Raw genomic sequence first — 24,197 nt, 5'->3', positions numbered from 1 at the left:
TATATATATATATAATGTGTGTATATGTGTTGCATCTTATGTATCAAAATGTATATACACTACTATATATCATATTATATATACTTAAAAAAGATATATATAATGAAGAAATGGAAAAATTGTACGTGGCTGGGAGGAAATGGTTTAAAAGGGGAAAAGGGTTAGAAATATACTCACAATTTTGATCGAAATTATTAAAACAATCTTAAATTTTGGGTTGGTGCACTATTTAATAGTATATTTTAAAGATATAGGCACTCACGTGGACATCATTATAAATAATAACTTATCCAGCTAGACATTTATATATCATTAAAATACACTATTAAATAATGCAGAAATAATAGGTCTTGCCCAAAGTTTGAGATTATTACAACAATTTCGATCGAAGTTCGAATATACTGATCATGAAACTCCAAGCTAGTGAATTACAAGGTATTATGTTTTAACTATCAATTGTTCAGTATTTGTAAATACTATCTACATTTTATAGTAATTAAGCTTCTCCAGAATATCAATTTCACTCCAAAATATTGAGCTTATTATTTAAAAATTAAATTAAAGTTAACTACTGTAAATACTACTCTATTATTTACTATCAACATAATTGATATACACACAATGTATACATGGGATGATTATCAATATATTATATATTTGGCTATCTAGTTTAGAGTATACTACCTATACATTTTATATATGTATATTTTGTAAATTAAATGATTGAACGGTTCAAATCCATATTTAATTAAGTGAAAATTAGAGTCCATATATATATATATATATTAAAAAAAGCTTTTTTATTATAAAATGTTAATACCTTATATATGTAGAAATATTCAAAAGAAAGTATATCAATTACTTACATAAAGACATTTTAATCAAAATAGAATATCAAAGTTTCAATATCTAAATAGCTAGATTTGTACTAATACTAGTTTGTAATTGTATACTTTGGTATTACAATATTCAATATTTTGGTATATTTTTTTTTTGTATAAAATTTCATACCGATAATTAAAAAAACAAAAAAATATTAATATATATATCCTATAGTAAATTGGGATAGTAGGAACTAGGAAGTGTCATATGAAGTAATCTTTTCTCAAATAATGTATTTAACAGTTCAAAAATAGCCTTTCATATTTTATAATGCTAATCAATAAATGGAAGACAAACATAGTTCTTATGGAATTCATTATTTCAATATGTTTTTGGACTCACGATAAAAATTGTTTTTAATAGTATACAGTGTTCACATTTGCTATTTTGCATTAATGGTGAAGATTTTATTGTCACTCCTTCCGTTCAGAATAGTTTGTTGTGTTACGTTTTCTGAAAGTTAATTTAATTAATTTTCAAAGTTAAATTAGATTATATTTAGTCCAATATTTTTTTAAAAAATTAGATATTCTAAAACTATATAAAAAGTATTATAAATTACAATTTTTTGCATATTATTATGATGAAAAAATAATCTTAAAATATTTATCAAAATATCTATAGTTTAACTCTAAAAATAAAAATCATAACAAACAGTACCGGACGAGGGAATACTAATTATCTAAAGATTTTAGAAATCAAGTATGTCTTTATGAAAGAACAGAAAAAGAATTAATTGCGGTTGTGTTGGTTTAGGTGTTCAATTGTATAAGGATAAAATTTATTTTTATTGGATATTTATACCAAGTCAATATATGCATATTATTTTTTTAAATTTATAAGTTAATTTACTTTATAAAATCACGTTTATATTGAATTATTGTAAACAGTTGTGAGGTAAAATTTTTCCATTTTATAGTAATTCATTCGAATAAATATTTTTTCCTGGTATTGTAATTTGTATGTATTGCTTATTCAAACAAGCACAAAGTTAAAGGGAAATTAGAAACATAATGCTCTCCATAAATAAACAAAGAATCACCTAATAATATTTAATAATAAAAATATATAGTACAAATAAATCAATCAATAGTGATAGTGAATCTAAATCTAAACCATAAATAAAAACGTGAACTCATCAATTCCGGCGAATAAAAAAACGCAAAATATCTCACAGATCAGAGATTTAGAGCATCAAAGCAGCAGCAAACACAGCTACAACAGCAGATCCGGCGACGGCGACTCTGTTCAAGGAAGCAGTGTTTGGAGATTCAGTAGGAGAACTTCCGGGAGCGGCAGCAATGGATGGAGGAGAAGCAGCACCGAAAGGAGACGACGCCGGAGTCTCGGCAGTTGGTGGAGCTGGTGGAGATGCCAATGGAGAATCGGATGGAGAAGATGCAGTAGTAGGAGGATTTGCAGGGGCAACGATAGGAGGAGGAGTCGCCACCGGTGGTGATGCTACCGGTGCCGGAGAACTCTTCGGAGAAGATGCCGGTGCCTGTGCGAAAGCAGATCCGGCGATAAACGCCAACATCAGAGCAATAATCACTTTTGAGTATGCCATTTTTCGAATAATAAGAAGCACAAAGAGTTATAAAAAGAGGAAAATGTAAATATGAATTGCGAATACTTTTGATTTTTGAAGTAAAGGAGAGAAGAAGAGTGTATTTATTTATAGGTGAAAAAAAAATTAAGGTTTAGATTAGTAGTAAGTAGGTTTATAATTGAAAATTAGTACGCGTAATTAGTAGTTGACAACTCAACGATAAAAGATATGACGGAGTCCAAGCTGGTTACATTTTTGTTTGCGTGTGAAGAGATAAATTATTATAACAAAAAATTGTTTGAATATTTCTTTGTACAATTACTTTTCAAATTTAATTTCTTATAAAATTTTGAATCTAAATTATTAGCAAAAAGAAATGGTTTCCCTTATGATTGGTTTTCTTTTTCTTCGAAATTTTACCATTGATAAAGAGGGGTAACATTGTGCATATATTATCTTCTACACATTTTACTTATAAATAATAAAGTTCAACTTCATAAATACAATTAAATTATCTATGTTTTTTAATTTTATATTTATATCATTTAAAGCGCGAAACACAAATATCACTCATAATAAGTTAACGCGTTTCCTTCGAGAAGAGTTAACATGGTGTATATATGTTATGACTTATTGGTGGACGACATAACACTTATTGATGAGACACGAGATCAAGTTTATGATATGTTGGAGGTTAAAGATAAATTTTGAAGTCCAAAATATTCAAATTGAGCATGACCAGAATAAAATATGGAGTAATACAAATTCAGTCTTAGGTTCGATGAAGTTGATATAGAAGTAAGACTTGCCACGTAAACTATTTCAAAGAGAGAAAGTTTATGAATGAAATGGAGACTTGCCTATGAGGCTTCATAATAAGATACTATCTAAACTTAAAAGGTAAATTTTATATGGTTAAACCAGTCTTTTGGTATAGAGTGAAATGCTAAACTAATCAAGAATTTACATGTTCAAGAGATTCATTGTGGCGGAGATAAAAATATTGAGATAAATGTTTGAATATATTAGGAATGACAAAATTAGAAATAAACTTATGAGAGGAGGTGGGAGTAATTTTTATGACGTATAAGATGTAGAAAGCAAAACTGAGATAAAATAGACATACGAAGAGAACCAATATGGCGGCGCCAGAAGTTGACGTAGGAGATACACATAGGATTAGAGGTAAACCCGAAAACATATTAAAAAAGAGTATTTAAACGAGATATAATATAACTTCATATTATCAAAGACGTCTAGATAGAAACGAGTAGAAGTAACGTATTAACATAAAAGGTTAGTAGGTAGAGTTTGTTTTTTCATACTTTTGTGATCTATTGTCATACTCAATATTGTCTATTATAATATTTCATTCATTATTGCAATTTTACTTTATTTTGGTTATATGTTAATAAAATCCTTGTAGCTCAAAGAGGAATAAACAGAGACGACCACACAAAACAAAGTACAACGAGGAAATCATAATCATATTCATAATGTTCTCCACAAATAAATAAAGAATTCCGTAATTATATTCAACAATAACAATTTATAATACAAATAAATCAACTACCCTAACTCCATGAATTCCGGCGAATGAAAAAATTGCAAAAAATATTTCATAGATCAGAGATTTAGAGCATCAAAGCAGCAGCAAAGACAGCTATAACAGCAGATCCGGCAACGGCGACTCTGTTCAATGAAGCAGAGTTTGGAGATTCAGTAGGAGAACCTCCGGGAGCGGCGGCAATAGACGGAGGAGAAGCAGCACCGAAAGGAGACGACGCCGGAGTCTCGGAAGTTGGTGGAGCCGGAGGAGATGCCAATGGAGAAGATGTAATAGTAGGAGCATTTGCAGGAGCAGAGATAGGTGATGTTGACGTAGTTGACGGAGGAGTAGCCACCGGTGGTGATGCTACCGGTGCCGGTGAAATCTTCGGAGAAGCTGCCGGAGCTGCTCCCGGTGCCTGTGCGAAAGCAGATCCGGCGATAAACGCCAACATTAGAGCAATAATTACCTTTGAGTATGCCATTTGAGTGAGAAAAGTGGAAGAAGCACAAACAGAGGGAATGAAAATATGAGTTGTGAATACTTTTGATTTTGATAAAAAAAAACAGAGGAGAAGAATGTATTTATAGGTGGGAAAATGATTTTATAATTGAAAATTAGTACTCGTAATTAGTAGTTAACAACTCAACGACAGAAGATGTGACTGAATCCAAGCTGGTTACATTTTTGTTTGCGTGTGAAGAGATGAATTATTATAACAAAAAAATTGTTCGAATATTTCTTTGTACAACTACTTTTCAAATTTGATTTCTTATAAAATTTTGAATCTATATTATAAGCAAGAAAATAAATATGGTTTCCGTTATGATTGTTTTTTTTTTCTTTAAAATTGAAGGAATGATATTTGTACTTTTTTACTTAAAAATTATAATGTCAAAAGTTAAAAATACACTTATATTATCTGTATTTTTGAGTTTCACACAACTTATGTTTGGATAGCGAGAAACACATATGAAATATTACTCCTAGTTAACGCGATTACTTTGAAAAGAGTTAACATGTTGTATGTAGTTATTTTCTTTGTTTCAATTTATGTAACACATTTTACTTTTCGAGAGTTAAATAATTTAAGTTTGATCGAAAATTTGCTAATGAAAATTATATATTTGTAAACTACAGAAAAAGTTCAATAAGTCTCAATAATTGATGATTCAAAATAATTAAAAGATATATGAAAAACTAAGGTTAAAGATAGACTTGTTTGAATTTTCAAATTCAAAATGTATATCACATAAATAAGGAGAGAGTAGTGTTTTAAAAGACGGGAGCGTGAGGCGAGGCGTTTTACATAGTATGGGGCGAGGCGTAAGCCTCGCGACACGGGGCGTAAGTCCCATCGATCTACGGGGCGTACTCTCATGTATATTCAATTTTATAGTTTTATTTCTAATTGAATTCCTTTCAATTATTTTACGTATAATTTTTTAAAAACCTATAATATATAGAAATTATATTATGATTTTTATTTGCGATAAGTATTGAAAATCTATAACAAAGAAAAAAAGTATCATAATTACTAGTTGAGAAATATCATTACACCAATAACAATAAAACATGACTATACAAGTATAAATAATCTAATATCTTAACTTTCTGATAATAAAAGAATCATTATTTCTAAAAAAATATATATATCGTACTATAAAATTTATCCCCCCAAGCCCTAAAAGAAAATAATCAATAAACTTACAAGTATTATAGTATAAACATCACTGTTTCATGAATAAAAATAAAATTATTTTCAAATAATTAAATAAAATATGATAATTTTTAGACATATGACAAAACCATGAAGACCAATCATAAGTGAACAAGTAAAATTTCGCTACATATTTTTAAGAGAAATATTACGTAATATATAATTACCTTCATAGTGTTACCAAATAGTAAATATGTAATACTACATTTGTTATTTAGGTTACTCTCAATCTTGTTATCTTTATAGATTAAAAAGTTGTGTATCATTCATTTATTCAAGAATTATGAGGGTCAACAATGTTAATTAAAGATTTTAACACATAATTTGTGTAAGATCTGTTAGGCGAGTCCCAAGCATTGGGCGTTGTGTGTGCTTAGGGCGTACAGTTGAGCGCTTAGAACGTAAGTCTTATAGAACTAAATTCCAGACTTGAATCTCAAGGCGTTTTGCTAGAGCCCCGCCTCAGGACGAGTCCCAAATGAGTCTTTTAAAACACTGGGAGAGAGTATTTCTTATTAGTGGATGGCACAAAACTTATTGATGAGACACGAGACAAAGCTTATAATAGGTTGTAGGTTTGGGGACAAATTTTAGAGTCCAAAACATTCAAAGTTGAGCATAATCAAAATAAAATATTGAGTACAGAATTAGTGTTGCATTGGATGAAGCTGACATAGAAGTAAGACTTGCCCCACAAACTATTTCTAATGGAGAAAATTTTAAGAATCTTAAATTCGTAATATATGAAAGTAGATACATTGATAATGATATCACACATTGCATCGGATGACATGAATGAAACGAAGATTTGCCTTAGTCTTGTGTCATAATAAGATACTACTTAGATGCAAGTTTAACAGAATAATGGTTGAACGAATTTTTTCGTATAGAGTGAAAATCCTTATCAACCAAGAATTTACATATTTAGAAAATGCATATTGCGAAGATAATAATATTAAGATAAATGTATAAACATATTAAGAGGAACAAAATTATAAATAAGGTTATACGAGAATATGTGAGAGTAATTTTGAAAAAACTATTGAAAGAAGGTATTTAAACAGGAATTCAAACAAAACAGAGTCTAGAGAGTAAATCATAATCATAATCATAATGTTCTCCATAAATAAATAAAGAATTCCGTGATAGTATTCAATAATAACAATATAATACAAATAAATCAACTACACTAACTCCATCAATTTCGGCGAATGAAAAAAATGCAAAATATTTCACATATAAGAAATTTAGAGCATCAAAGCAGCAGAAAAGACGGCTACAACAGCAGATCCGGCAACGGCGATTCTGTTCAAGGAAGCAGAGTTAGGAGATTCAGTAGGAGAACCTCCGGGAGCGGCGGCGATAGAGGGAGGAGAAGCAGCACCGGAAGGAGACGATGCCGGAGTCTCGGCAGTTAGTGGAGCTGGTGGAGATGCCAATGGAGAATCAGATGGAGGAGATGCAGTAGGAGGAGGATTTGCAGGGGCAACGATAGGTGGTGGAGTCGCCACCGGTGGTGATGCTACCGGTGCCGGTGAAATCTTCGGAGAAGCTGCCGGAGATGTTCCCGGTGCCTGTGCGAAAGCAGATCCAGCGATAAATGCCAACATTAGCGCAATAATCACCTTTGAGTACGCCATTTTGAAGTAAGAAAAAAGTGAAAAAAACACAAACACAAACAGAGGAAATTGAAATATGAGTTGATTGTGAAAAATTGAAAAGGAAAACAATATATTTATAGGAAGTGAATATAGAGTCGGTTTAGCAAAAAAATAAAATAATAATAATAATAAAGTGATTTATTAATAATTAGTTGACAACTCAAGAATGGAGGAAGAAAACAGGAAATGTGACTGAGTTTCCAGCTGGTTATATTTATTTATTTTTCTTAGCGTGTAAGAGATAATTTTTCTAGAAAAATAATAATTTGTTTGAATGTTTCTTTTAAAAGTACCCCTACCTTTTAAAACTCTGTTTCCATTTATATCTCCTTCTTTTTTTTTTAATTAGGAGAATCATATATTTGTGAATTAAGTAAAAAGAAATATTTTAAAATATAATAATTAATAATGTAAATTATTTATAAATAATCATAATAAAAGATAGACTTATTTAAATTTTAAAATGCGGTAAAAGAAAAAGAATCTAAAGGACAGAATTTCAATTATTGGCAAACATTATGGTTACCGTTATGATTGGCACGTTCTAGTCTGGCTAGCGGCTATTCGTTTATGCGTTGGCCACCTAAAAAGGGCGATGGAAGATGTTCAAAAAGCTAGCTTGTAAAATATATCAAAAATATTTTGATGTATATTTCTAGTTTAATTTTAAGATTTAATTTAATAACGCGCTAAAGATAAATCATATAAACAAAGGAAATATTAATTTATTACGATAAAAGGTTGAAGATAAAAATTAGGAAATATTGTTCTTGTGAATTCAGTTTTTTATTGTTGAACTCACTATACTACTAGGGATCGTTTGATGTGTGAATAAAAATAATAATTTTGGAATGAATATTTAAGTGGCTTTTAATATTGCAAAGGCTAGAATAATTCATCTCAATCGGGATAAGTTATACATCATTGATGATAAAATAGTAATCCGAATATAACTTATACATAAAGTATGTGAAATAATAAAAATACCTCCTTAACTCTATTTTATACACCACTTTCATGTACATTAACATAATTTTTAATAATATTTAGAACAACATTCACAACTTTAATTAGTCATTTAGTTTTATACTAATATATTTTTCTATTAAAAATTATGTTAATAAATATGATTTTTATTTATGAATATATTACAAGATGAATTTATCTGCCTAATTCTTATGTTTATTTTTATTTTGATTTCTCTTAGAATGTTAACTCACTTACTAAATTACATATTTTCAATTAAATATTCTATTAATCACTTAAAAAATATTTTATATATCAATTAAAATGTAGATAACTTTAATAATAAAATCTTTTCTATAAATAAACTTAAAATGAAAGTTTTATTTTTAAGCCAAATAAGATGGAAGTTTTATTTTTAAGTTATTTTATCTTAAAATTTTAAAAAAATGAGAATTTTATTTTCAAGCTAAATAAAATGGAAGTTTTACTTTAAAGTTAAACAAAATGAAAATTTAATTTTTAAATACACATGGCACAATCATGGACATGGAAATGCACACACAAAGATTTAAGCTATAGGATGAAAAAAAAAATGTTTTTAAGAATGAATAAATAAAATTTTCAAAGAAAGAATATATATAAAAAACTAAATAACATGGAGAGTATTTTTATAAATTAGTAACTTATTCTTAGAAATTATATAATGAATACAAGTATAAATATGACAAATCAAACAAAGAAATAAAAATCAATACCAACCCTACTTACTATTCCAAGCATAACTTGTATTTAAACTGAAAAGCCTTCTAACATTATAGATGGTCCATGTCTATTATTTTGTTAATTATAATATTTTTTTTACGTAATTGAAAGTTATGAATTTATAAATCCGTGCATGGTTATCTATGGTTTATCAAAACATGCGAATCAAGCTATATAAAAATTGTTCCCGTAGACATAATTTTTGAACCAAAAGTTCATATATTTCTCATCGAACCAAAAGTGAGAGTGTGGCCTAATTTCATAAAGTCATTCAATCGGAAATAAATGTTATATATATTTTATTTTCAAAATAGAAATACAGAATTAGATAAAACCTCGATAGGTAAAATAAAAAAAAATCCCGTAATTATATTTAACAATAAAAATATATAGTACAAATAAATCAACCCGCGGAACTCAAAACTCAAAAAAGAATTGGTAAACAAAAACGTGGAAAACAAACCCTAACTAATCAATTCAGGCGAATGAAAATGGCCAAATATCTCACAGATCAGAGATTTAGAGCATCAAAGCAGCAGCAAACACAGCTGCAACGGCAGATCCGGCGACGGCGACTCTGTTCAAGGAAGCAGAGTTAGGAGATGCGGTAGGAGAATCTCCGGGAGTGGCGGCGATGGTTGGAGGAGAAGCAGCACCGGAAGGAGACGATGACGGAGTCTCGGCAGTTGGTGGAGCTGGTGGAGAAGCTAATGGAGAATCAGATGGAGAAGATGCAGTAGTAGGAGGATTTGCAGGGGCAACGATAGGTGGTGTTGATGTAGTAGGAGGAGGAGTCGCCACCGGTGGTGATGCTACCGGTGCCGGAGAACTCTTCGGAGAAGCTGCCGGAGATGCTCCCGGTGCTTGTGCGAAAGCAGATCCGGCGATAAACGCCAACATTAGAGCAATAATCACCTTTGAGTACGCCATTATAACTTTTCAGAGAAAAAAAAGAAAGTGGAAGAAGCACAAAGAGGAAGTGGAAATATGAGTTGTGATTACTTTTGATTTTTGAAAAATAGAGAAGGAAAAGAGTGTATTTATAGGAACGAAATGTGGGAAATATATTTTTTATTTTTTATTTTAGTGAAGTTAGTTTAAATCGAGTGACCGAGTGATAAATATTTTTTCTTTCTTAATTAGAGATCAAATTAAGAAAGTCGGTTTAAACCAAGTGATGAAGTAATAAATATTTTTTCCTCCTTAATTAGAGATCTTATATCCAAGTCCTTAAGAGTACAAGATCACTTCTATTACGGAGAATTTACCTTCTAATACTAAACATTTCGAAATTAATTCAAATAATATAAATATTAGATATTATATTAAATAGTAAAAAATTAATTTAACAATAAAAATGAATATTAATTTTGAAATAAGAGTGTTGACTAGCAACAATTAGTTGGCAACTCAACAACTGAATAATAAGAAAAGAGGGGATATGACTGAGTCCAGAGTCCCAGCTGGTTTGGTTACTTTTGTTTGAATGTTTCTCAGTATTACTTTTAAATAATTATATTTTTTTTTCTCCTTATTTTAATTTATGTAATGTAATTTAATATGATATAATTTTAGAAAATATAAAAGATTATAATATAAAATGGAGACAGAATTTTAATTATTGGAAAACACTATGGTTACCGTTATGATTGGCACGTTCTGGTCTAGCTACTGGGGATTTAAAAATTCGTTTATGTGTTGGCCACCTAAAAAGTAGAGGTACCTGGATTTTAGAAAAATCGAAAATATTTATTCATTTTTTAATTTTATTTTTAACTTTTATTTATTTAATTTTGACTCAGTGTAAAGTTTATTGAATCATGTAATATAAAAAATACATATAATAGGAGTACAATATTTTTAACTTTATTAGGTATAAATATATCACGTGAAAAGTTAGAACTAAAAAATTATTAAAAAAACATTTTTTAGATAGATTAAAAAAAAAAAAAAAATTAAGACAAAGATTAAGATATGTGTTTGCACTTAATTATACTAGCTTCATTTTATAATAAATGGTATTTTTAATTTGACCATTTTAAAGAAATTACTCATTCCTAAAAAGTTAGAATTATCTTCAATAGCGTAAAATTCATAAATTAAAACAAGAATGATTTTGAAAAAAATAAAATTAATTTCTTTCTTGAAAACTTAAAATACCATTTATCTCGAAATAAAATATAAAAGATTAAAATACCACCACTTATTTCAGATTAGAGGAAATATCAATTTATTCCTCATTCGTTCCACATTAATTGTCTTTTTTTATTTTTCTTTCACACGCTTTTTAATAAATTATAAAAATATTTTAAAAGAAGTTTAACTAATATCCTCAATCCTCTTAATGCTATCAATATTATTTACTTTTAAACAATTAATTTTAAAGGTTAAAATTAAAAAAAATTAATTATTACTATTCTAGATTTTATAAATTGACAAGTATTTCAAAATAAACATTTCGAGTAGAGTTAACAATTAATATGTGACAAAATATATATTATTTTTTACTATTTTGCTTTTTAAAATTTAAAATTTTAATTAATATTTATATATTTTCTGCTATATTAATATAAAAAATCACATTTATAATATTTTTCATATAATTATTGAATATTTAAGTTTTTTCTTAATTTGAGAAAGAGATTCACTCTCACCAATAATGACTTCCAACGGGAAACTACAGAACATTGATTCATGTGTTGTATAAATTAATGTTTTTTAATTAAACCTAATTATTATGATAACCTATTTTTAACATGTAATTAATAATTTATTGTGTTGTGGGGTTGTTCTAGCTTTGCTTTTCCAAATTCAAGTGACATGTTAAGACTTTTCAATTGTTGAACAGCTAAAATAGGTTGTAATTTTGATTGCCAGCCTTTGAAAAATTAACATATCTTTTTATCGTACATGAAATATAATTTCCTCTAACGTGATCAGTTAAACGATATTCTATATATATTCATGCTTGAAAATAAAAGGTAAATTTAATTTTTAAAATTACGATTCATCGTTCAAATAATTTATTATGATTATAATTTGTTCTAAATATTTAACTTGGATAAGTATTTTTGTAAATTACAATACATGAATCAAATCTTAAATGGTAAGAAAACTGTAAATAAAAATACCAATAGTAAAATTATATTTACTCAACTTCATAAATACTTCAAATTATACTCCTCATCACATGGCCAGAGAAGAAAATATATTGGGTTAAATTATTTTATTTTTTTTGCCTAATTTTTTCATTTTCTTTCTGTCTTCTCTTTTTCCCTTAATATAAAAAAAAAATAAAAAAATTGTCCATATTTAGGGAGCTAGTGAACTGATCATTTTCTTTTAAAAAAATGAAATAAAGCGTAAGAAATTTTGTTTTTGGTTGATAGTATTACATACTTTATATAATATTAGATGTTTCTATTTATGTTCTATTATTTGATTTAATTTAAAATTTTAAAAAAATAATTTATATTTTAAATTTTATAATTAAAATAAATTATAAAATGTTTATATAATTATAAATAATCTCGATAAAACAAATAAACACTTGTGGATTGACATTGTCAGGTTCACAGTACCTAACATTTTGTCTTTACTTCTCTCTTATTATAAGCTCATTTACATGTGTGATTGATTATAAAAGTTGCATACAAAGTCTATGTTTCCGTTGTACAGATATAATATTTTTAAAATTTATTAGTCCGATGTTATTTAACTATTTAACGTTTAAATCATTTTTTAACTTTTGTGATAAGTCTTAGGGCTTGTTCGGTGTAATAGAGAAAAGGAGTTAATGTCAAGAAAAACTTTAAATATTTTTTATTTTTTTGTTCAGATGTAAAATTTTGTGATAAATTATTTCAAGATTATGAATTAATATCAGGATAAGTCATCCATTACATTGGGTGGTACAGTAATCACGGGATAATTTAATCGGGAATAAAATAGGTCAATAGCAAATATATCCTTTAAAAATTTTTTATACATCATTTTTCAGATTTATGTATATTTACCTTATCTTTAGTATCATGTATAATATTATTCACTATTTCTTATTTTTACGATAGTTATTCATATTTTTCTATTAAAAATTACACAATAAAAATTTTATTATGAATTTATTTGATCGATTCTTATGTTTGTTTATATTTCGATTTCTCGTATAAAAATTTTTGTTTAACAAATTTAGAAAGGAAGATCTATTTTAAAACTAAATAAGGAAAAAAGTATTTTTAAATACTAATACATAAACAACATATTTAAGCTAAATAAAATAAAATTTTAATTTTTAAAAATAATGACTAAAGCTTGCAAAGAGAACATAAAAAAAGGCCAAATACATAAGCAGATCCCTAAACTTGTTGGGTTTTTCCCTCAGGTACTTCAACTACATCATTTTCCTATTGAATCATTGAATCCCCATAATTTGTTCCATTTAAACAATCACCGTTGTCTGATGTGGAATCAGATTTATGAGGGGTATTGATAGAGGATACATATGTTGTTCCACAACTCATTAGTCCAATTGATAGTGAAAATATTCGAGAATAATTGTGTTTTACTTAAGTCATTTGAACACATTAGAAAACAAATGAGACTAACACGGTTTGTCTTCATTCATTTAATCAAAATTATTACAATTCAAACACAGTTGAAGGCATTTACAATAGAAAAGCCGATCAAAATCAACCAACAATGTTTTAAAGGAACAAATTATGGGTGGTTCAATGATTCAATAGAAAAATGACGTAGTTGAGGTACCCGAGGGAAAAAACCCAACAAGTTTAGGGACCTGTTTATGTATTTGGCCTAAAGAAATTAAATAAAATGAAGGTAAACTTTGTAAACAAACAACTTATTCTTAAAATATATCAATATATCTATTATTTTGAATATAACGAACAAAACACTCAATAAGAAATTATGCTAACACAATTTATCTCGTCATAACTAATTTCAATGTAACTTATCACATTATAATTCATATTCAAATCAAACAATTCCTTAAAGTAAAAATATGTATTTCCTCGTCATATCTTATATTTTACTTTTTTATTTGCACTTGTATTATGAAATTGTATAATTTACTCTTCTATTCTTATTTAATGTTTTCTTATATCAACTTTATAACAAATGATAGAATGTATTTTTAAGATAAATTAATTATTTATTAAGGATATATTAGGTAAAATATGATAATTGCATAAATTTTACTCCATCTATTTCAAAAAGGATAGCCTAGTTTGACTTGGAACGGAGTTTAAGAAAAGAAAGAAATTTTTTTAATCTTGTGGTTTTAAATTAAAGTTATATCAAATGTACCAAAATATCCTTTAATCTTGTGGTCTTAAATATGTCACGTGGAAAGTTAAAGTTAAAATATCGTCTAAAAGGAAAATGAGTCATTCTTTTTTAAACAAACTAAAAAAGAAACAGAGATATTCTTTTTGAAACGGAGAGAGTATAAAATAATAAAAAAGGATGAGGAAGTATTTGTAAAAATATTATTTAATTTTATAACATTAAATGTATGTGAAAATTAAAAGTAAAAAAGTAATGTCGTTAATCTCATAATGTTATTAAAATCTCATGAATACAAGTAAAAAAGTAATGTTGAAAAGATCATCTAAGAGTTTGTTTATTTTAATAATAAAATAAAATAAAATAATTTCCGTATTCGAAATTGTAAGTGAACCAATTAATTTAAATTTATACCTCATATGATAATTAAAAAAGAATTTTAAATATAATTTAAATAAATATTATGTGAGGTGGGATGGGAGGTAGACATGGAAGGCAGACACAATTAATGTGGAATGTAATTAATGAAAGTTGTTTTTACTACCTTTGATAAGTTATTTTCTTTATTTTAAAGAATTTATTTTTCAAAATATGTAATTATATGGAAATATTATATTTAATTTAATATTTTAAAATTGTATGGCTAGAATATCAAAATGTATAGACGTGCTTCCATGAGTTATAAAAAAACGCAGATTAAGACAAATTTCAATATCTAAATATTCAAATATTGAATTTTGAATTTAACAACCTAAGTGTACGATTCAACATATAACTAAGTTTGTTTAACAAACGTCATACGCGGCATGGGGTCCAATGTGTTATTAGGTCGGTTGACGATTATTAATTTTTCGATGAAGATTCAATTCTCCATCTTATAATCTGTTTTCATTTTTTTTGACTTTATGCTAGTTCGTTTTTTATTAGTCTTACATATTGATGGATTTAATTTGATTTTGAGGTTTATCGGTTTCACTTATTAGTTATCAGTTTGTAGATATGCCAACATGTTATGGAACCATTAAGATACTGACTTATCGGTTATTGATTTATTGGTTATCTATTCCTATCGCTTCGGTATCAATCGGTTTAACCGTTAAGATTTGATTAAAAAGAAAAATCATTGAAATTCACTTACAAACCAAATGAATCATGCAAATGAGTTGAGAGATTGCATTTTGCTAAAAATGGTAAACATGGTCACGTTGTAGAATAACATAGAGTTTGAGACAAGTAGAATTAAAAGTATGAAACTAAACTATAAGTTGAGGGCATTATATACAAAATTTGTATAAATATAATTATTTAATAATGACTAGCTAGTTATTGGTTAACTCGTTAAGAAAAAAACTTCAAACCATCAAAAAAACGATAATTCGATAACAATAAAAATTAAAATCGTTATTGAAAGGAGAGACGGTTGGCATATCCCCCCTCGACAGGGACGGGAACAACCTTCGGGCTTAATTACTAGTTATCAGACACATCCGGTTAAGGCTATCCACTTCGGTGGATCTTACCCAAATTTTTTAATTTTTTTAAAATCGTTATTGAAACTGCTAAATTAATCATAACCTATTATATCGGTAAATTAATAACTTTTTTTTCAATTCAAATTATCAATTTCGATTCGATTATGAACAACTCATTTCTATTAATGGACCAACAATAAACTCTATTGATAGTTTCTGAATCCTTTTTATTATTTATAAGATTTTTCAATATACAAACACAAAAATATATGTAAAAATTATTGAATTCGTGAAAACCTAATATCGGGATCCTCCCTAACTACTTTCTAATGTTATTTTTTTTTTAAAAAAAAGTCAATGCTTTCAAAGAAACCCTTTTTCTACTACTTCAAGTTTGAACATTTCCCCAATTTTCACACAGAAGTCGAAACACAGCTAAGTAAGCTTCATTCAACTTTTTTGGCTTGACTTGTATTTGCTTTCCCTTTACTTGTAAGGTTTCCTCAACTCGGAGAACCCTATCTCGTTAAGTTGTATAAAGTTGAACAAGTAGACACACACGTCCTACATGATAATACGTGTGTGAGATACACATGAACTAATTTGTATTATGTCATGTAGGACGTGTGCATATATTTATTCAATTTTATACAAGTTTAAAGCGCCTCTATTTATAAATGCCAACCGAAGTCAAGTTGAAGAGCAGGAAGTAAGAACATCAATATGCTGGAAATTTTTGCTTCAATATCAAAAAAATGTACATGAGCGGAGGGCGAAAAATCTCCTTTATTTACCTCAAAATATTCCCAAGTTGTGATCAAAACAACAGAAAGGACTCTATATAGTCGATGAACCATCAACAATTAGCATGCTTGAAAAAAAATATATTTCAAATTCCATAATGCACCTGGGAAATATCACTATTTAACTGAATAAAATGCCGAGGCTGCAGAGGCCTCCGCGATTAAATAAACAGGTTGACGAGCCTGCAGGCAAGCACCTATCTCGAAAGGGCGTAGTTCAGATCCATCATATAAAAGATTTGCACCAGGGTGAATCAATTCTTTAGTGTCAGTATCATCTTGATCAACTTTAGTAGTTTTTGAAGGCGATTCCTCTGCCTCGTAAATAGAAGGCAGGGCATATGATCTGCAAGTTCATTTTAATAACCATTAACTTCCTGAGATAATAACTATTAGCTGAATGACTAAATAAGAAATCAACTTTTGAAAGTCATGGTCGACACCACGGTAATAATATAATCTATAAGTTAGTCAAGTCGAGCTAGCCTATTGTCTCCCAAAAGGCTAGCTCGACTTGACTAAGACACGTGAATTGGGAGGGAGGTAGCAATTAGCAAAGAAAACTTGTTTCTGTGAAAATGTGAAAGAGTTTGATCAGGACATACCTCAGAATGTTGCCATCAAAACTGAGAACTTCTGTACGACATCTTTGTCGATTAGCAAGTTTCAGCCTCTGGCTTTTGCTAGTGGGACAAGAAATGGGAGAAGAAGGATTAGCCAGGGGGTTCCACCTTCTACTCGCATAGGTCATAAGATGCCGGGATGCTGCATCTTTAGACTGTTCTTTTTGGTAAAGGAGTTTCGCGGTTGGACCATTGGCTTGATACTCAGCACAAACGTCTCGTAGTCTCCTTCTTAAGTCTTGCATTTCATTATGATGCTCTGTGAGTAAGTCCGTTTGGAGTAGCTGCGACGAGACTACTCTCTTACATATATTATTGCACAGCTTTGGACTAAACAGTGGGATACCGAATTCTACGCTTAGTGGAACCCATTCATACATCTCATGATCATCTGGTGCAAGGTTTTCCATGAGTCTACCTTTGTGAAGTCTTAATAGACGAATATAACCAACGGTCCAAAAGCTCATTTTGTTCCCTAAACCAGATAATAATGAGTTCAAATTCAACATCTCTTTGTTGGACAATCCTAATTCCTCCCCTATCTGAGGCGTTGAACCGTCCGAGTTTTTCAAGGGCAAAGGGACATCCAAAGTAACAACTCTTCCAGCCTCATCAAGATCATATCTGCTAAGTGGCTGTACAAGAACAGCTGAATGATTGAGAAGTGAATTTACACAATGTAAAAGTATACTTCCTTTCACTAAGTTCCCTTCCGACATCTTCCCCGAACCTCCAATAGAAGATCCATCCCATGACCAGACAAGTGCTTTCTCACAACCAGCTAACGGCGCAGGAAGCATTCTAAAACATTGGCCTTTCATTAGAACAACAGAGAGAGGTCCACTAGTCATAGCAGAATACAGCACCAACTTCATCCAAGGCGTCATAGACAAGGGTGAAGGCGGTCCAAAATGAGCAGGGCCTTTTGCTCCTGGCAAAACAGAAGGAGGAATGGGAACCATGGATACGACAATATCATAGTCACGCTGAAATAGACGATCTAAAGTAGCCGGTGATAGAGCAGCCAAGCTTTCAATACGGAGAATATCCACACGATGATTCTTCTGTTTCTTTAAGCCTTTCGCAGTGTCTAAATCTTCAGTACATACCGACTTCTCATCAGTCTTAGAATATATATTATCACTGGAAGAATTACCAGATAGATGTTTTCTCTCATCAGTGCATTCTTTGGGTGTTCCAGAATGTACCGAATTCTCATCATTTATCTCAAACTCATTTGTAGCAGAATCTCCCGAGTTTTCAGTAACAGAAATATCCATCAAGGAAGTAGTATCATCACTTGGACGAGAAACAATAGTGGTCTTTTCGACTTCTTCAGCTTGAACCCCTCCTGATGTTAGACACTCCAGGACATGCCGAAGGCTAAATGCATGATTGGCAAACTCCTGCAGTTCGCCTTCGAATACTGCACCCTCTAGTGTGCTCAAATCATTACAAAGATCTGCAATGCTAGCATGACCAAGTTTTCCAGCTTCATATAACGTCACTGCGTGAGATTTCAGACCTGAAGAAGAAAAGAGATGCTTCAAAGCACTACTGGGAAAGGATCACATAATATCCTTACAGCTGAATGGGATATGCGGTATAACACGATATTTAGTAAGTCTTAATGTTCATTTGGTAGTGGATATGAAAAAGTTAGAAGAAGAAGCGATACCTGGTGATACAGATCCCATCATAAGATACGAAGTAATATTAGCATCAACAAGGAAAGCAATTCGACCATAACCAGACCCCGAGATATTATTTTCTGCCCATGGAATTTCTCCATGCTGAAAAGCATTGCCATCAGTGGATGCATTTGCAAAGACCAAGCTAGCATTTGAACCATCTTCTTCGTCGCTGAGGATACATTTAGGTGACCCCGGGACATTAGAATCTTGAAGAATAGAAGATGGATCGATTAGTTTGATAGCCCATCCTAATCGGCAAGCAAAAGAAGCAGCTGCTTGCAATTGAGAAAGATCAGCTTGTAATGTTGTCGATAACTCAGCAACAGTTGAATGCTCACTTGAAACCACAAAAACAGCATACAGCAACCTGGATAATGAGGTTTACAAATTATATCTTGACCACAATCGATACAAGAAAAGGGAATACCGGTGAACTAAGCTCCCGCTATGCATAGGGTCCGGGGAAGGGTAGGACCACAAGGGTCTATCCTACGCAGTCTTACCCTGCATCTCTACAAGAGACTGTTTCCATAGGTCAAACCCGTGATCTCCTAGTCACGTGACAGTAACTTTACCAGTTACCCCGAGACTCCCTTCTATTGACCACAATCGATATATAAAGAAACATAATATGATAACTCTTTTGTTTAAGAGAAATGCCTTACTCCTCAATGGGATCTTCATAAGACTGCTCTCGGTTTGAAACGAACCCCTCAAGCCTGGAAACTGTAATAGACTAATAGTGTGTATCAACACCCTAATGTCTCAAATAAAAAAAAATTTAACAGAAAGCATAAGTGTGCAATAAGGCCAGAAATCTTTTTGATGTATGTATAGTCGAGACAATTTTTACGTTAGCTAGATATATTGAAAATGAAGACGTGGATAGAGCAGAAGAATGAAGACTAATATCCATTATGTTCCAAGTATAACTACTAGATGATGATAATCAATTATGATTACCAGCTTTCGTTGAAACAAAAATGAACATCGTCAAGCCAAGAATGACTAATCGAGAAAAGAAAAACAAGTAACAAAAACACTTCTAAACCAAATCTGAATTTACGAATTACCTTTAAAGCGATCATCAGCATAGACAGGAACATCAAAGTACACTAGTCCATGTCGATGTAGACCTCTTATAATTTCCGGATTAAAAAGAACAAAAGAATTTGCTTCCTCACAGATTTTATCTATTGTTGCCATTTCTTCTTCAGTCAATTTCTGTAAGAAGAAGAACAAAGAGCATGAGATAAGCCTCACATATCAATCACAAAGGAAGCGGAATGTTACGTTTTATGGAGGAATGGAATGTCTATGTCAACTTGCCTTAAATTCTTCCATAGTAAAGTTGACTAGACAAACTGCCCACCATGGCTCAATAACAAAGTCCACTGGCTGCGTAGGCAACAGTTCTTTCGCTATTGATTTGTTCAGTTTCCACATAATTTTCTGCCAAGCTCCAAAAATTAAGTTAGACAAACAACAAAAGAATTCACTCGTCTCAACATGAGCAATCGAGCTTAGCATGCTGATATCGATAAGTTCATTTCTTCCAACTCCAGTTACCATGACCAAAGAGTTGCACAAACTATTATCTTCTATATACCATAAAATGTATTAGAACAGTGTAGCAGTTAGCCATAACTTTTTTTTCTGTACAATACCTTAGACTTGCACTTATTCATGATATCGATAAATTCATTTCTTCCAACTCCAGTGAGCCGTAAGGCATCAGCAGCACTAAAATTCGGGATGCTGTCATAAGGTTGCTCTGCATTCAAAATTGAGAGAAGAAAGAAAGAAATGATACACTCTAACTTTAAGTTAAGAACATTAGAAACACAATCCACTCAAGCGATAGTATCAGAACTATCTGTGCTACGACTTTTCTGTTTCAATAAAAGGAAAAACATGGCCAATTACCATTTTTCATGACCTCAAATAACATGTCGCAGTAGTATTTGAAAGGAGACATCCTCATGACACGGCAAAAATAATCCGCTAGGTGATATGGGAAGAGCTGCAGGCACAAATCAAACGTAGTACGTTATGAACTGAATTTTGTAACTTGTAAGATAACGATTCCAAGGTAAAAGTCTCAAAGAATAATTTATCAACATAGAAATAAATCTTAAGTAAATAAGCATATATTAGTTGATAAAAATCTTTCTTTCATCCCTGTCAATATTTTTTATAACATAACTGCATAATTGTAAGCAAATTGCAGATAAAAACATATGTATTACAAAATATGAGAAGTGATTTCAAGCAATACACACCGCTAAATTCCTTCGTAGATAACGCAACATTTCTTCATAGTATTCACCTTCTTTGCAAACTTTACTTGCAAAACTAGTGTTCCACTGAAGTCTCTTTTTTATGCAATGTTCGATTATCCTGCATAAACACTAGTTACCTAGTAAATTTTTAGTGGTAGAATGAATAATCATGAGAGGAAATAATGATTTATGATGCAATGTTATGATAGCAGTGCATTTTTGGAGGAACTGATATGAGTGCAACAACATAAATCACAATCATGATACCGATCGAGGACATGACACTTGGACACGAGGGTGTGGAGGTCGAGTATGAGGGCAGAGGGTTATTATGTTGCCGAAATTTGTACTTTTTTCTATCCATACTACATGTTAGTTTCTTCCATTTCGTTTATCTTATCATCTTAAGGTCTGAGTGCACTCTACCTTCCAGACCTCACCTGTTGATATTATACTGAGTATATTATTATTGTTATCTAACGCGTAAGGTACCTATGAATTGGTGACCTCTTCATATTGGACATTATACAATAACTCAACCATTCCACAAATGGTATTTTACTAAAACAAAACAAAACAAACCTTTTATGCCATTCTTCTTTGGAATTTAGAGCGGCTTGAAGCCTCTTTGGGAGATTCTCCCAGTTGCATTCTTCTTTGATTGATTTTACTATCAGCTGTTCTTCGACACTCGCCAATACGTGCATCATTTTAATTCCTACTACTACTACCTGCAACATATATTCAACTGAATCTCCTTCATCGGAAAATTAACTGTAATATGCAATAACGTCTTTTTCAAAATTATGTATGAATTGTTGAATGCCTTCCTACACATAGGATAAATCCTAATGTAGTGATCATAATAGAATAAATTTCTGATTTCACCACTGATTAATTGAAGACAGTGTAACTTACTTGTCAACAGAGGCAGACACGGTATAAATTTCTGATTCCGCCACAAAAATGCATCAAATCATAATCAAAGATTATGATTATATTCAGAAATTTTAATTAAGAAATATTTTGGTTTAGAGAATTCTGTGAAATCAAAATTGAAAATAAAATTAAAATAAATAATAAAGATCCGAGATTGATGGTGGCAGAGAAGGAGGGAAGCTTTGAATTTACCAAAGTGGGACTCATTCTTTTCCTTTTTGCTCCATGTGGTCGTTAGTTGCCGTTAAATTATAACGATAAAATGTAATTAGATGAACGTCGGTGATATTTTAAGTAGGAAATTGATAGTTAAAAAGTCGCCTGTTTTATCTTTAGTTTAGTTACGAAACTCAAAAAATAGTTACCATACATTTTTTTTAAAACTTTTTTGTTAGCTGCAAATGCAACACTTTACGTGACGCAATTAAGATTTCGATTACCATTCTTTTTAATTTTAATTAAAAATTTTATGACTTAGTTGAATATTTGGACTTACCAAAATGATTATCTGGACATTTTTTTTATAGGTATAATATATAAATATGCCCTTTAACTTGGTCTCATTTTACATTTATGCCCTCCAACGTTGGGTGTGCACGAGTAGACATTTAAACTTGTTTAAAACTAAACAAATAGACACAAGCGTCCTACATGACATTCGATATGAAAATTTGTGTCCTTACGGGTATTGTGACACGTAAAACTTATATGTCTATTTGTTCAACTTTATACAAGTTTAAGTGTCTATTTATGCTAACTCAAAATTTTAGGGCATAAATATAAAATAAAATAAAATTAAAGAATATATTTATGTATTATGCTTTTTTATATACCACTACGGAATACATTGAAGATGAGTTTGAAATGTTAAGTTAATTACATGAGACTAAGGGCTAGTTGATCTAAAAAAGGTTCAATTTTGAATATAATTACTTGCTTTGTGGCTAAATTTGAATATTATTCATGTATTATGACTTTGAACTTTTACTAATCAATATTGACGTGAATTCCAGTCTTCTTCCCCTTTATTTTGCCAATCGAAATCCTTCTCATGTCTAACATGCTGTATTCCTATCCTGAAATTTGATAGAATCGATATGATTACACAAATATTTTTATTATATTTATTAATTTCTTTTTATAATTTGAAATAATTGTATATATTTTATTTAATTATTCGATAATTTTATATTTTGTAAATCAGATCCAACTACACATATTTTTGTCACTAGATACAGTAAAATAGGGAAAGGCGAGCGAGAACAAAAGGGGGATGAGTTAGATTTGTCTTTGTATCACAGATACATGTAACAGAAACACATTAGATATGTCTGGTGTGGTTCATATGTATACACAATTGAGATATGAGAGTGACGAGCGAGATAGGAGGAGGCGAGCCAAATTTGTCTATGTATCACAGATACATGTGAATCCATTTGGATACAATGTATTTAAAACAAATTACGCATAGTTTTGATTTTATTTATCCCGAAATATATGTATTTAGATGCATCTAGATACACCAAAATATGATAAGATTCATAATACTCAAACTAGCGTGTATCTAAGTGATTTAATCCTAAACTAATGAGATTTCTACAAGTTATCCCTGAAATTTCATTGATAAAAGTTCAAATATTATAACGTAATCGTCCTAAAATTCAAATTCATACAAGTAACTAGCAAAGATTATAGTAGAGTAATAAGTACTCCTTCATTCTTAACCAGGTGTTTCGGATTCGAGTTTCCTTAGGTACAAAATCGGCTTTGTTAGGGATCACTTTATCCCCCAATATGAGACTTCCGATATAAATTTAGATTTATTCAAACTTCCAATATGAACCCCGAATAGGTTTAAATACTGGACCTTGCCATTTTACCTGAAGTGAAATATTGAAATACTATTTCCACTTGTAATTTATTGACATTTTCATTCATATGATAAAAATAAATTCCATAGCAAATAATTTACAACTCAAAACAAAAACTTA

The 24,197-nt window shown here is 30.1% G+C and overlaps 5 protein-coding genes and 1 non-coding gene across 6 annotated transcripts; 1 reads left to right on the top strand and 5 right to left on the bottom strand.

The window, feature by feature from the left end:
* Positions 1-1,873: 1,873 nt before the first annotated feature.
* On the bottom strand, positions 1,874-2,576 carry LOC107006064 (classical arabinogalactan protein 4-like). The gene has a single exon (XM_015204710.2). The coding sequence runs from the start codon at positions 2,447-2,449 to the stop codon at positions 2,069-2,071; it is 381 nt and encodes a 126-aa protein (XP_015060196.1). The 5' UTR covers positions 2,450-2,576; the 3' UTR covers positions 1,874-2,068.
* Positions 2,577-3,897: 1,321 nt separating this feature from the next.
* Positions 3,898-4,612, bottom strand: LOC107006061 (classical arabinogalactan protein 5-like). The gene has a single exon (XM_015204708.2). It carries the CDS (start codon positions 4,462-4,464, stop codon positions 4,066-4,068), a length of 399 nt encoding a protein of 132 aa, XP_015060194.1. The 5' UTR covers positions 4,465-4,612; the 3' UTR covers positions 3,898-4,065.
* Positions 4,613-6,827: 2,215 nt separating this feature from the next.
* LOC107006062 (classical arabinogalactan protein 9-like) lies at positions 6,828-7,427 on the bottom strand. The gene has a single exon (XM_015204709.2). It carries the CDS (start codon positions 7,338-7,340, stop codon positions 6,948-6,950), a length of 393 nt encoding a protein of 130 aa, XP_015060195.1. The 5' UTR covers positions 7,341-7,427; the 3' UTR covers positions 6,828-6,947.
* Positions 7,428-9,433: 2,006 nt separating this feature from the next.
* Positions 9,434-10,113, bottom strand: LOC107006060 (classical arabinogalactan protein 9-like). The gene has a single exon (XM_015204707.2). It carries the CDS (start codon positions 10,017-10,019, stop codon positions 9,609-9,611), a length of 411 nt encoding a protein of 136 aa, XP_015060193.1. The 5' UTR covers positions 10,020-10,113; the 3' UTR covers positions 9,434-9,608.
* Positions 10,114-15,790: 5,677 nt separating this feature from the next.
* On the top strand, positions 15,791-15,924 carry LOC114075473. The gene has a single exon (XR_003575919.1). It is a non-coding gene; the product is annotated as a U6atac minor spliceosomal RNA (small nuclear RNA).
* A 731-nt stretch (positions 15,925-16,655) lies between these two features.
* Positions 16,656-22,261, bottom strand: LOC107006005 (protein FAM91A1-like). The gene is made up of 11 exons (XM_015204638.2): positions 22,186-22,261; positions 21,850-21,998; positions 21,268-21,385; positions 20,912-21,008; positions 20,653-20,759; positions 20,315-20,437; positions 20,059-20,209; positions 19,651-19,711; positions 18,970-19,352; positions 17,274-18,816; positions 16,656-17,014 (listed from the first exon to the last, which is right to left on the bottom strand). The coding sequence occupies exons 2-11, from the start codon at positions 21,975-21,977 to the stop codon at positions 16,786-16,788; spliced, it is 2,940 nt and encodes a 979-aa protein (XP_015060124.1). The 5' UTR covers positions 21,978-21,998; positions 22,186-22,261; the 3' UTR covers positions 16,656-16,785.
* Positions 22,262-24,197: the final 1,936 nt, after the last annotated feature.

Source organism: Solanum pennellii, chromosome 12, assembly GCF_001406875.1.
Source record: "Solanum pennellii chromosome 12, SPENNV200".
Classification (NCBI taxonomy): domain Eukaryota; kingdom Viridiplantae; phylum Streptophyta; class Magnoliopsida; order Solanales; family Solanaceae; genus Solanum; species Solanum pennellii.
Note: the sequence above shows the minus strand (reverse complement) of the source record. Positions and strands in the feature narration are given on the sequence as shown.

Bases quoted from the DNA above. Each gene is read 5' to 3' on its own strand.
- LOC107006064 (XM_015204710.2), bottom strand. From the start codon at position 2,449: ATGGCATACTCAAAAGTGATTATTGCTCTGATGTTGGCGTTTATCGCC.
- LOC107006061 (XM_015204708.2), bottom strand. From the start codon at position 4,464: ATGGCATACTCAAAGGTAATTATTGCTCTAATGTTGGCGTTTATCGCC.
- LOC107006062 (XM_015204709.2), bottom strand. From the start codon at position 7,340: ATGGCGTACTCAAAGGTGATTATTGCGCTAATGTTGGCATTTATCGCT.
- LOC107006060 (XM_015204707.2), bottom strand. From the start codon at position 10,019: ATGGCGTACTCAAAGGTGATTATTGCTCTAATGTTGGCGTTTATCGCC.
- LOC107006005 (XM_015204638.2), bottom strand. From the start codon at position 21,977: ATGATGCACGTATTGGCGAGTGTCGAAGAACAGCTGATAGTAAAATCA. The intron at 21,009-21,267 runs GTGTGTATTGCT...TTGTGCCTGCAG, and splicing joins ATCTACGAAGGAATTTAGCG to CTCTTCCCATATCACCTAGC. The intron at 19,353-19,650 runs GTAAGGCATTTC...CTCATTATCCAG, and splicing joins TATGAAGATCCCATTGAGGA to GTTGCTGTATGCTGTTTTTG.